The 13,716-nt window shown below is 45.6% G+C and overlaps 1 protein-coding gene across 1 annotated transcript in view; it reads right to left on the minus strand.

Moving 5' to 3' along the window:
* Nucleotides 1-1,835: 1,835 nt before the first annotated feature.
* The window catches only part of LOC120784787 (forkhead box protein O3-like), a 30,386-nt gene continuing 18,505 nt past the window's right edge, over nt 1,836-13,716 (minus strand). Inside the window, exons 2-3 of the mRNA XM_040118876.1 lie at nt 4,972-5,543; nt 1,836-4,899 (exon numbers count right to left, since the gene is read on the minus strand). Of these exons, the coding sequence (XP_039974810.1) occupies nt 3,804-4,899; nt 4,972-5,543 (1,668 nt within the window). The 3' untranslated portion in view covers nt 1,836-3,803. The remainder of the gene's footprint in view (nt 4,900-4,971; nt 5,544-13,716) is intronic.

A 13,716-nucleotide genomic window follows, 5' to 3' on the forward strand; every position in this document is an offset into this window, starting at 1 on the left:
GAGGCACAGCACCTGGACTGGACTGCCTTCCTGTCTACCTCAACCTCCATCTCTCTCAGGAGATAGGCAGCCAAGAGTGAGACTTTGGCTCTATGCCATGCTCTCAGACTGAGTTACACTCACTCACTTTGCTCTAATTGTGAAATTTTGAAACATCTTATAAAGTTACAGATCCACGTTTGAGTTCATAGGACACCCCGCCCCCCCTTGAAAAATGTTCACAAAAAACACTTTTTAATTTTGTATTTTTGTGTCAAACATCTTTAGCTTTAAATACAAAGATGTCTGGTTTCCTCCCTCCACACCTATATCTTTCTCTCTACCGCTACTTCTCACTCGTTTCCCTGCAGAGAGGCTTTGCCAAGAGGAGTCAATTAAAACTGTACATCTAAGTGAGAAATGTCTGTTTGAGTGTGCGTGTCGTTGCGCATGGTTTCATAACTGCACTGTGTGCTTCTTTGTGCAAATGTGTGAATTTGTGGTATTTTTCAAATATGTGTGAATGTGCGTGTGTGGTGTGGGTCTGTGTGCGTGTGTGTAAATGTCTGAGTGAGTGTAGAGGCGGGGGCTCCCCTGGGGCCTGGCAGTATGGCGCCGTAGCACTGCACACTCCTCCTGTGAAAACGCCTCCAATGGGACCAGGACAGCTGTGGCCAATCTATACGACTTCATGGGCTATAACAAGCCTTATGACACACTAATACACACACACACACACACACACACACACACACACACACACACACACACACACACACACACACACACACACACACCTATTACTCCAATCCTGCCAACTCTGTCTGGCTGTCTGGGTGCCTCCTTGGTTTGTCTGTCTGTCAAGTACTATCTCTCTCTCTCTCACTCACCCCATTTCTCTCTTTCTTTCTCATCCTTTCTGTAGCACAAGTGATGCTTCACGACATAAGTGAAGGTCCACCCCCCCCCCACCTTTTCTTTATTTTTTTATTCATACAGTCAACTCTTTTTGCCTCCAATGTACAAACTTGGTGCCACATGATTGCAGGGGTTGTCTGCAAGTGTGAAAGGATTTTTTTGAAAATTAAATGAACTACACGATGAAGAAATACATTAACAAGCAACACACATTCATTCATCTCATTATCTATTGTATATGAGAGAGAAAGAGCACCTGACAAGCACAAGTAAGTTCAGGAAAATCCACTTCAGACTCGGAATTGTACGGACACGGTCTTCAAAAAAATCTATCTTCATTGTCCCAGTCACGCAAATGCGACGACAGAGACGGACTTTATTTTAATTTCATTTATTTAACAGTCACCAGATGATGAGATACATTCTCTTAAAAAAGAAATAGACAACAAAACTGATATTCTTTTGAGATTTTAAAAACTATTATACAATATTTTTAATATATAGATTTTGTACAAAATAAAAGTCAGTAAAAGGGGCAAAAGGAGAGTGACATCTTAAAAAACAGAGAAAAAAAGAGGAAGGGGATAGGAGTTGACTCAAACAACGACCACATTTAGGAGTGACAAAGACCAATCTCTTTCATAAATAAATATAGGAAAATTAGACATCATATATAGCTCTCTTTCCAATAGCAGGGCATTGCTAAATGTCTGTAGCATAGGTTATAACATAACTGCTTTGTGAGGCCCATCTGCTTAGAAAATTCCACGCATCTTCCACACAGAGATTAACTGGAACTGGTGTGGCTAAAAGCCCTGAAATATAAGTATTTACCTCAATAATGGGTCTGATAGTCTGTGCCGTGCTTGACCTTTGGCTGTAACAATAACCCCCACCCTACCCTTACACCCCCCACCACAGCCCCCTCTTTTCCTTTGTGTGCCGTACTTGGTACAGACCAGGCACAGAGAGTCTCCTTGAGGGAACTAGAGAATAGGGATGTCCTCTTTTTTTCCCTCCCAAGGCCAGTGAGAAACAAGCTTCAGACTCCCCCACTCACAAACACAGAGACAACTGAGCGGAGCACATGTGGGAGGGGTGCACGGTATTGGAGTATAGGAAGGTCGTACTGCACTACCAACATCATTTCATCATTGAATTTCATCCTTACACTGCGGATATTTCAGCACTGTTCTTGTTGGTCCTTAGAATTTCAACAATACAACAACAACTACAAGACAACAGAATAAACACACAAAAAGTGGATGTGGATGGCTGTGGGACATCACAACCCTGTTTGACATAGACTCATGCCTCTCAGATTGGCTGATTGTTTTCTCCTTAAATCTCCCCCCTTTGCACCTATTTGAGTATTTGAAGCTCGGGGTATAAGCACAGAAAACATGGGAACAAGGGAACACAAAATACAGATATGGAGATGATTTACAATACAAATACACTACCTGTTTTCAGACACACGCCCAAAGAGCATGGAAACAGAGGCTGATGATTGATCCCACGGCAACAACAGACTTTTGTTCTATCCTTGTCTACATCTTTTCTTTTTTTTTTTGTACCCTCTGTGAGCAGGCAAGCGGACAGTGACATTGGGCCTTCTCAGAGCAGCACACCAGGCAGAGTTACTTGGCGTTAATCACAGTTTTGTCTCGCTTTCTTGGCACATTAAGTTGGAGAAGCGAGTGGCAGCCCGGACGGCCGGGGTGAGAGATGGGAGGACAGCGCGTTAGATTCTCAATAATGACGCATCGCTGCCGCATCACTTTGGAGATTAAAAGCAAGATGCTGAATTTCAATCAAGCCACATTAATGGCTTGGTGTGAGGAATGGTCACTTTGTCTCCACTGGCAGGCAGAGTGGGAGAGATTTAGAGAAGGAGAGAGAGAGAGAGAGAGAGAAACTGGCACGGGAAGAACAGGTGATATGACATCTTAATTCACCAAATTGCATGCTAGCCAGTAATGATAGAATCCATTTAACGATGTAGTGACAATATTCTCTAGCCAATGGCAAAAGGGCATTAACGAAATGTTACATCCAAAAGAAAAGTCAGAGTGGCAAGGACTGAATGCATAGAGCTGTAAATAAAAGGACTGTTGATGTAAGATAACTAATTGGAACTGATGAATATGTGAATGTCATCATTAAAATGGTAAACTGGTTTCAGGTCAGATTTCTATTTAAAAACATTGTACAAATACTGTAAAACCAGTTTCAAATCAGGATTAAATTTAACAATATTGTATTTATTCATATTTTAAATTTGGTAAGTTGAGAGATAAGGAAGAGGAAATGTCTAAGGTTTTGAGCTAACACAGAATTTAAAAAACGAAGGATCTAATCACAAAGCAACTAAGGATATATTGGAAAAAAAAAAAGATTGTTCCCACCACTGACAATGACAGCATATGAGGAGAAAAGGAGTCCAATTTTAATTCAATGCCAAGATCTGACATCTTATCAACAGAGCTTTTGGTTTCCTCATTTGTTCCCATCAAATCCTGCAGCCACCTTACAAAACATGCCGAGCTCTGCCTGAGCCGCTCTGTGAACATGTTGCACTGTGAGATGTCGCCCACTTGCAATAAAGTGCATTGAGAGTTCAGTTCTCATGGTAGATGAGAAGCGATGTTGGGCAAGCACAGCTGAGAGATTGTCATCACAGTATAGCTAATACGAGGAAAAACCTAATGTGACATGAACTAGATTCCTTTTGGGGGGAGGGGGATAAAAAGAGGAAGGGGTGACAGAAGAACTATCAAGACAACAAAGAGAGATGAGAGTGTTGGTCGTATAGTCTCTGTGTCAAGTCAGAAATGTCACAGTTGAGCACAGTGCTTCATGGGTGGGGCAGTTCTTTCTGAAGGTAGGATGTCTTGTTCTAGACTTCAGCCAGGCACCCAGCTCTGGTTGCTATGGGCTTGTTGTGGACTGGCTAAACTGCTCATTCCCATCCCCATGCCCATGGTGACACCCATGCCCATACCCATGCCGATGCCCACACCCTGGGCTAAGGAGCAGTCAAAGTTAAAGTCCATCTCCTCCCCAGAGTCCATAATGTCATGGAGTAGGATGGATTCCACATCGCAGTCCAAGCTACCGTGGAACATGTCAATGTCCAAGTCAGCTGGTAGTCTCTCATGGGGGTGAGGTTGGTGATAGCCATGGTAGTTGCTACCAATGCTACCATTCCCCATCCCCTGGCCATGGTGGTAAGGTCCATTAGTCATGCCTTGGTGTTGTGGGTCAGGGTAATGGTTGTGACGGGGGTGCGGTTGTGGGGCGGCAGCCACATGACAGGAGTCCTGTGGCATGCCAAGCATACCTGCTGGGTTTGGGGGGAGGGTGGTGGAGGCAGGGAGGTGGGCATGTGATGGGGGGCTGTACAGGTAGGGTGCTTTGTGGCTGTAGGTCTGCAGCTGATTGCTGTTGCCACGTGGGGTCAGGGCCGCAGCCCGGGGGGGTGTGTGGTTATGGCTCTGGTTGAGGTTGTGACTGTTGTGAGCGAGGCTGTGAGGTGAGTTGTGGTTGTGGTTGGTTACACTGTTGTGATTATGACTAGGGGTATGGCTGTGAGTTCTGTTATGGCTATGAGCTGAACTGTGACTATGAGGTCCATTGTGGCTGTGGCTGTGGCTGTGGCCATTGTGGTGACCAGGGTGGTGGCTGTGATGGTTGGAGCCTACTCCATTACTAGCTTGGCCGATCATAGGATGGCTTTCCCTCTCCTGTCCCAGCATCATCTCCTTGGAACAATATTGCTGCCCAGCTGGACCCCCTGTTAGCAGACTCTGCAGGGCATTTGTACTGGAGTACGCCCGCATGGTTCCAGAGAAACTGGCTGGCTTGTTCTCCTGAATGGTCTGCATGGGTGAGTGGTGGCGCAGAATCCCCATGCTTGTTGCTCCATAGACGCCTGCACCATAAGAGCTCTGCCCCTTCACTCCAGAGCTGTAATGGTAGACAGGGGTTTGGTGCTTGTGTCTGCCAACAGCCGGATGCTGCTGGTGTTGCTGCTGCTGTGGGTGATGGTGATGATAACTATCGTCCATCAGCTGCTCATCCAGACTGATAGCACCTGCCAGGTTAGCCAGCTGAGGCAGCTGCTCAAGGGGAGGACAGCGATTTCCTGTCCCCATGGATGGAGAGCGGGCACTGGTCGGTGAGGGGTAGAGGTGGGGGGAGGTGGAACAGGACAGGCCACCCTCCTCTGGTTCCTCGGGTTCTTCCTCTGCAAGGATGGGTGACAGACGCCCACTTAGGGTGGAGGCTGACGAACTAGCCCTGGAATGGAGGTCCGTCCAAGCATCAAATTCTCCATCTGTCCCAGATGCCCCTCCAGCTCCTGGGAGGCCTTTCTGTGGTGGGCTGCCATGGTCGGGGGAGCCCTGGAGCCCCACGACAGCAGAGCCTGCTCCTATCCCAGGACGACCAACCCTCTTGCCTCTAATGCGGCCTTTGCTCTTTAGGTATTTGGTGCTGTTGTCCATGGAGACTGCTCGCCGCCGTGGGGCTTTGCCCATCTTCCCTCCATCTGGGTTCAGCATCCACCATGAACTCTTCCCGGTCCCCTCATTCTGCACCCGGATAAAGCGAGTGTGCAGGGATAGGTTGTGTCGGATGGAGTTCTGCAGAGAGATGAGAGAAACACACTGTTTGTAGGCAAACTGCTTTTCTGAGATGAACACTTTAAATCAGTGAAATTTGCATAACATTCATATAAAATGTTCCTTTGGAAAATAAGAATTTTTGACATCAAACATAAAAATCAACAATGAAGACGAAACTAATTACAACCACAGCTGTCAAACCTGTTTATGAATCATTCAGTCTCTACATGTTCAGTCACAGAAAAATGAGCCAAATAATCAGGTCGCCTCCATTTCTGTTATTAGATATACAAAACACACAGAAGATATTCACCCCTCTATGCAATCACTGTCAACCAATGTCATAAAATTGAGAGCGCATTCAAAAACACAATCATGTTTGAAGGACAGCTATAGCTGGCACAGAGCATGATCCTGTCAGCCTCAACCAACCTGAAACGACCCGAGACTCAGTCTTGAGACACTCTCCTTATGTACATCAATCTACCCACTTTAATTTCCATCAATCCATCTGTCCTCCTCTACTTCTCCTTGCAGCTGGGCTGATGTAAGGTGCTGTGGATGGCTGTACTGAACGTTTGAAGTTGGTGCCAGACTGGCTTAGTGCCAGGCCTGTCTCTTTCACTCTCTAGCTTGAATGGGGGGATGTATCGCAAGATTGAGCCGAGAGCAAGGAAGGCTAATGGATGTATCCCACCCTCTGACATCTACCTTCACTCCCTATCTCCCTTTCCCTCCCTTGTTTTGTCTTTATCATGTTCCCTCTTTCTGTTCTGTCACTGAGTGCTACATAGTTCGAATTATCTAGATTTTCCTTTTTCTTATTTCACACACTTCTTTGCACAAAAGAGTTATTTTCCACTTATGCTTTTGGTCTCTATGCCTTCAATTATGCAGTGTGTCACCAATTACTTTCCCATTATCCTCAACACCAGCATGTACAGTCACTGACGCAGTAATTCATAGGATATAGTTTTTTTTTTCTATTATCATTTACATCTCAAGGTTTGCCTAATGCTGAAGGTTCCTGATGAGCAACAGATTCTGTCATTGCAATTCTGCTCTGTGTTGTGCGTGGGGCATTTTGACGCTCAAGCAGGAAAACATCAAATCAAAAGCATGTCCCGTGGTTTAGGAATATACTGGTACAATAGATTGTTTCAGATTGCGGGTAACTTACACTTCCACCATCTCCATCATGTTGTGGATCATTTGTATTCATGCTGAATTGAACGGCAGGGAAACAAATAAATCAAATTGCAGCGGAAAACACATAAATGGGAGGCAAACTGAATTCAGGTGATCTGTGAATGCCTCCTTGGGTTATCTTGCTGTGACACCCTCAGCATTGGGTAACCATGGCAACCGGGTAAACGTGCAAAAACGTGCAGAAATATATCATATTGTGGTGAGAGGCAGGAGAGTAAGAGAGAAAGAGATGGAGGGAGAATGGGGGATGGGGAAAAGGATGCAAGAGGAGGCGGTTGTTTGATGCTGCTGCTCCAACACTAAACAGCCTTTCATCTCGGCAGTACAGGTCCGCAGGGGATGCCCACTCCCTGCTTCTGACGGCTTCTCTACGTGCCGCGCCAATTCCCTGTCTCAACCCTGGATGGATCATCCACCTATCATACCCCTCCAAATCATCCCCATCAAGTCCTGTGCATGCCTGAATTAAGACATATGTAAGCTTACATGCCATTCCACCACAGCCGGTTGTAAATGGGGCATCTTTCAGAGAGCTGAACCACTTCATGCTGCAACTCTGTGTGACCTGTCTGATTCAAATCTCAATTTATCCCCGTATGAGGGAAGAGCAGCCACATTGAACTTGGAGGGATTTGTAAGCATCCCAAACCCTCTTTATCTGATGAATCCACCTGCTAGAGAGATTTGAGAGATTTCGGATGGTGGCCAGCCACAGCATCGTCATCATCATCATCACTAGCTGCTGGCTTCCTGTCTTGTAGTGTTCCATCATGTTTTTCTCTGTCATCCTGTTTGTGTGTTTGTATTTTAGTATCCAAGAATAGCTCAGGTTGCAGGTGGTTCCACTGTGGGTGTGGTTCTATCCACCTCCTGTTTCCTGAGTCTGAGTCAGGGGCAATTTGGCCAGCCTATGGCCCTCACGCCCCCGAAACAGGCAGTCACTGCTAATCCCACTCCATCCCAGAGTAATCCCAGACAATCCGGGGCTAATCCCAAGTTGATTCAGGGGCACTCCCAGCTGGGTGTCTCACAGAGAGCCATGCAGGTCAGCACGGACACAGTGGGCAGCCCAGATATGCTATGATCCAATAGTAATACAGCATAAAGGGAATTTGAGATGTGGGAAATAAGGACACTATACGGCCCTTATAGGATGTAGTGTTAAACTATTGCTAATGTTTGTGTGTGTGTATTTTATTAGATGATTTCTGAGGCAGTAAGCTGATGTTAACCATATTTTTGATGCCTCCATCAAACTGACTACCTTTACTCTGTGTGCTGTCCTTGAGGGTTGGCTTTGCCACATTTTTACCCCTACAGGTTGAATAGAATAAAATTGAAAACTTTATTATGTATTAAATATTCATAAAATGGAAATTCTCTTTCAACCCCCGGGTGTGCTGAGGCAGACGGATGAAGCCCACAGAAACATACAATGACAGAGGAACACACACATCACACGCCTGGGTCTAGGAAGCTACTTCCTATTCAAATCATACCCCTTTAATACAATGGGCCTAGTGGAGAGGGCTCTAAATAATGAATGAAGCACTGGCTGGGCTTATGTAGAGAGATTCACTGCCTGGTCCCATAACACTGAAAAGAACAGACAGAGTTATAAGTAGTGGTGTGACTACTTTGTTTTATCATCAGGCACATCCACATTTGTCAGTCTACAAACACAACTAAATCGGCCTGAAAGGGGTTAATTTGGCCATGAAGTAAAAGAGGATATGGGTAATAGTTTATGGACCAATAAAAGCCTTGTTCAAAGGTCAACAAGGTTCTCTTGGTTGCAGGAAAACAATCAGCTTTGGTTCAACTCTCATTAAGGCCTAAAAATCCTGATAGCTTATTTAGATATTTAAACAAGAGATAGACACTTTTTTCCACAGCACACAGTTGGACTAAGAAGGAACTGAAGTGTTCAAACCACAGACAGACACGTAAATTTCATATGTGAATGTGGTCCAATTATTGAGAACAGATTATTGCTCATTATTTGTTGATGAGCAGAAACAGGTTCCTGGTATTCATCCATAACAACCTCTTTAAGAGCCATTCATTTGGCTCTGGGAAATCTTACAATCCCAATCAATTGTTCTACTTTCTGCCTCCCTTCTCCCACGCAAACTCAGTTTGATTCAGTGACTGGAGAGGCCTATTTAGTGCGTGGAATCAATGAAGTTTAATGGCTATCAGTGCTGACGCTTAGCACACATCAGGGTCTGGCTCACAACACAGTCCACTCATATTATGAGATGAATATGGGTGCTCAAGATACCATATCCCATGGTTTGCACAACAATGTCTAACTGCCACGGGCTTGTGACTGCACCCAAACTGGCTTGGTGCCCAACACACCTCTGTTTCCACTCCCAAGATGTCAGTCAGGCATTAGCATTGGGAGTAGATGTAGTAAGGGGTTAGGGGTTTTAATGTTGGGCCAAATGGCTTGTCTGGGACAACCTGACCGACTGGCATGGGGGCAGCCGTGCTAGGGGGTACAGCAGGAGGTGGAGGGGCCTGGGGTTGGGAATATAGAGGTACTACAAGGGGCCCCTCCAAACCACACAAAGGGTGCCCTCAAAATGCCCCCCCACTTGCCCCATCCCTCTCCATTAGCCCCCCCATCAGAACCCAGTCAGAGTTTTTCCCGCTCACACGCATGCTCACACACAGAGGGGCGAGGAAACAGGTCAAATAGTTTATAGGTCCCATCTTGTGGCGAATGTGCACTCATTCAAACAGAGCCGTGTGAGGGCATAAGGACTGTAAGTGGGGTCTGGGAACTGGCAAAAAGAAACCACTCACCCGATTCAAACAACCTGAAGGGTGAAGCAACGTGGTGCGTTTGCCCAGCTTAGAACACAGCAGCTGTTCTTGTAGTGGCACCGGGTAAAGCCGTTTGCCACACTCGACTGGTATTACCAAACCATTTCATGCAGAATGGAGCCATTATGTATTGTCAAAGGGTATCCCTCTATGGTGCACATTCATTTGATAAGCCTAAATCAAGGGGGAGTAACAGAAGCGCTAACTGTGTTTATTGTGATGCTGTTTTTGCCTGTGCAGAAGGCAGGAGGGATCAGGGGGAGGGGAGATTTCAACACAAGCAGTTTTGTTCAGCACAGGAATGAGTTTTGTCAGCTAAGCCTGTCTCTAGGCTATTGGTGGAAATTAGCGCCGGCTAAATATTCGCTTTCCGTGATTGATGTCACGGCTTGCAATGTCCCTTTGAAGGGAAATAAAGAATTTAGAGCCATGTGGATTAATAGGGACAGGGTTGGGGGAATTTAATGTGTCTGAGGGGGCCTTGAAGAGGGACTGAAGGGCCCAAATGGCTGCACAGATATGGCACAATGGAGCTAAGACGATATGGTGTGTCAGAGAGTCAGAGAAGACAAGTGAGACTATGAATATGATTTATCTTGTACAGTGAGTACAAGAAAGAAAACTGGACATTGTTTGTGTGTGTATGTGTGTGTGAGAGATGGAAGGAGAGAGAGTGTATGCGAGACAGAAAGAGAGAGCTGTAGCTATTTGCCTGAGAAGCCCTGAGTCAGATGATTAAAATCCCTTTAGGAGACTTCTTTAAGAGAGACAGATGGGCAGACAGGCCTGTTTTTGGAATGCAATCAAATTGAAAAGATTAAAAAGGAGTCTCTTTTATTAGGAGGTGAGAAACAGTTACTTCTCTGCCACATGTCATCATCGCCTCCACAGCAGTGGTCACGACTGCATTGGCATGCAAGGCATAGCCCTTGTTGGGGAAGAAATAAACCTAGGATTAGGAATTGCATCTATCTCAGTGTATCACCGTGAGGTCTTTGAGGATTGGCAGCATTTGTAATTTATTGCTGAATAAATACACCCTGCGGGAAAAAGTTAGAAACTTCAGGCTTTCATTTCTCATAGGATCATTACAGAAAAAGCTGAACTGAGCCCAAGTAACCCAAGGACTTTTCACTAATAGCTGTCCTATTACAGACAGAACTTTCACTTAATCTCAACGCCAATCTGAACAGGTAGAATTCAAATGTGTGTTCCCTTGGCTGCCATTGTACTTGAATAGACTGAGTTTGCACAGTAGAGTGATTCAAGCACTGTGAAAGGTGCTCTGTATTCGACCCCATTATTCCACAACACTGCAGGAGTGCCATTTATAAAAAGGCTTAAAAGGGAAAGCAAGCGTGTGGTAGTGTGTCTGGTAGCCTCAGAACAGGAAGTAGCAGTGGAGAGGGGTGTAATGGAGCTGGTAGGGGATTCCTGCCTGACTGTGCACTAATTGCAGCCAATGGCTGGCGACTCATCAGCCGTACCCACCCTGGCGCCAAAGGAAGGGTTGGCACAGGGGTGGCAGGGTGTGGGAGAGAAGGGCTGTCACAGCTTTCGTGGATAAAAATAGATGCTGACAGCTTAGTACAGCATCTGAGACCCGGATAGGGGATCAGAAAATCCGCTCGCCTGATGCCAGGGACAGCTGAGCGTTTCCGGTCGGGAAACAATATGGGCATCATGTCTGATGCCCATGCACAAAACACGGGAGCCTCCAAGTGGGTGTGGGCACATGAATGAGCACGTGCCACAGTATAGCCTGGGTGTGATTTTTCCACTGGGATCTGCAAGGTAGGCAGAGCTCACGCCCTCCCACCAAGGATTCACACAACAGGTGTTTGGGCTGGGCCACCTGTGGGTCCGGCCGCCTGCTCGCACTTCACACCTCGTCTAGGGAGCGAACTAACATTTTCCACTGGGCTTGCCATGCATTTGTTAAAGACCAACGCATTTCTGGAGAGGCTTTTACAGCTCTTTTTACAAGATCAGCAAGATATGCATGTGTGCAAGTGTGCGCAAGTCAATCTGCATTTATGTGAGCGCCTTTGTGTCTATATTTGTGTATCAGTCCATTTAATAGCCAACAGGCACAGTGTGGAGTTGATTATATTGAAACCTCCCTCTGCTATATACAAAGAAACTGATGGGCAACAATTGAGTCAATGCAGGCACAGGCTTTTTCACACTCGGCCTCCACATAATCTCATTCATAACAATGAGAATCTCATTTCCCACATTCTAAAGGTCAGTGCACACCTCTGATCACACTTTAATAAACATCATTCTCACCGTTTAATTTAATTTCAGCAGAGCAGGAAACTCATAGGTAGCCATGCACATGGCATGCAAAATCTATCGGATCGTCCTTTTAATTGCTTCAATTTCACAGTACAGAGAAGAATGACCGCAATCACAGTGAAGAAAAAAATAATGTGCAAATACACAGAAACACAGGCACACATCTGCAGAACACACAAACACACACACCCAGACAGAGAAAAGATAAGTAGATTCAGTCAAGTGCCCGTTCTGGTTACATTTTAATAAAATAAGCTTCACTATTTTTTTGGAACAGCACCAAGTAATGCAACTATATCTCTTTGTCAGCACACATTTTACTCTCACCTAAATTGGCAAACTGTACCAAACAACCACACAAGCATGCTCAAACACACACACACACACACACACACACACACACACACACACACCTATGAACACACTCACTCACTGTATCCTGCACGTACATTGCACAGACATGCCAACATGACACAAAGCCTGGCACACCGGGCACACTCATTACTGCAATGCCAAGCTACCAGTTGCTAAGGAGACCTGTGAGAGAGGGAGGGTTCCTTGTTGTTGCCATAGCAGCCAGCTCGCTCCCTGCCAACTCTCTCCCTCGGGGAGAAACAAGACAAGAGGTGGGGGGTGAAGTGGGTAGAGGTAGGGGGCAGCGGCTTAATGGGGCTATGAGGTGCAAAGGAACTTCATTAGCCATCAGTGTGCGCCACACCAACCACTGCCCCCCATGAATGCCTACCCACGTGCAACACTTCAGCCTGCAGACTTCCACTTACTCACGCACAGCCCAAAGACAAGCACTTATTCGCACACCTATATGGTGAAGAAGATGGAGAATGGCATGCTTAGAATGAAAAGTAGGGGAAAAGCAGGGAGGTGGCGGGGGGGGGTCAACCATATAGGTGTGCGCATAAGTGGTTGTCTTTGGGCTGTGCGCCGGGGTGTGTGTGTGTGTGTGTCTGGGGGTTTGAGGGTATCTGCAAGGGGAGGGGCTGCGAGAGCAGAGGTGGATGAAGAACATAAAGAGGTTGGGGGAACAAAGGAGAGTCAAAGAGGGTCTTAAATGTCGGGGCCACCTTGGAAGAGTGGTAGGGATCTAAATCACAGAAGCTTAGGTTGGTAAAGACTGTATGGAAGCAATTCTCCATGCCTCCTCCTAACCAACCTTGACCTTCAGCTATAGCCTCTGTTGAGCTAAACACATACTATATATATCTTTTTCTGTGCACAATGCAACTGTTCAACAAAGCAGACAACTGTAACCATTCATCTGTATAACCTGCAAGGTTATTTTAGAACATACTACAAGCTGTCTCACCATTTGTTATCAAATTGTCCATGGTTAAGTACGTAAATTAGAAAATGCTGTCTATCTGTTTAATGTTTTTCTCTCAAATCACGTTTTCGGATTGCTTTCTAAAAGTTTGCCGTGCACACTGAAATGTCAAAACAAAGAAAAACAGTTTTTTTATTGGTGGTAACCTGGCAACAAATAATTATTGATCTGAGCGTAGCCAAATGGACAGAAAGTTTTTAAAAAACATAGCCAGATACTCTTGGTATCAGAACAGAAACGTTCCACTCAGCCACCTCTGACTCTCTGTGTTCACTTATTGTGTGTTTCATTATAGCCGAACACACACTCTGGATGTTGGCACTGACATATCTGTCAGTTTCTGTGGTCTGCCCGTACAACTCTAAAATACTGATGTGATTGTGAATGATGGCTATAAATGCTACCTGTTAACGGAGTTGTCAAATACAGTAATGTATGATTGACAACTTTTCAAGCTTTTGAAAACACCTCATCTGAGCCTACACATGTCTCTGTGATTAGAAG

This window comes from Xiphias gladius, chromosome 22, assembly GCF_016859285.1.
Source record: "Xiphias gladius isolate SHS-SW01 ecotype Sanya breed wild chromosome 22, ASM1685928v1, whole genome shotgun sequence".
NCBI classification, from domain to species: domain Eukaryota; kingdom Metazoa; phylum Chordata; class Actinopteri; order Istiophoriformes; family Xiphiidae; genus Xiphias; species Xiphias gladius.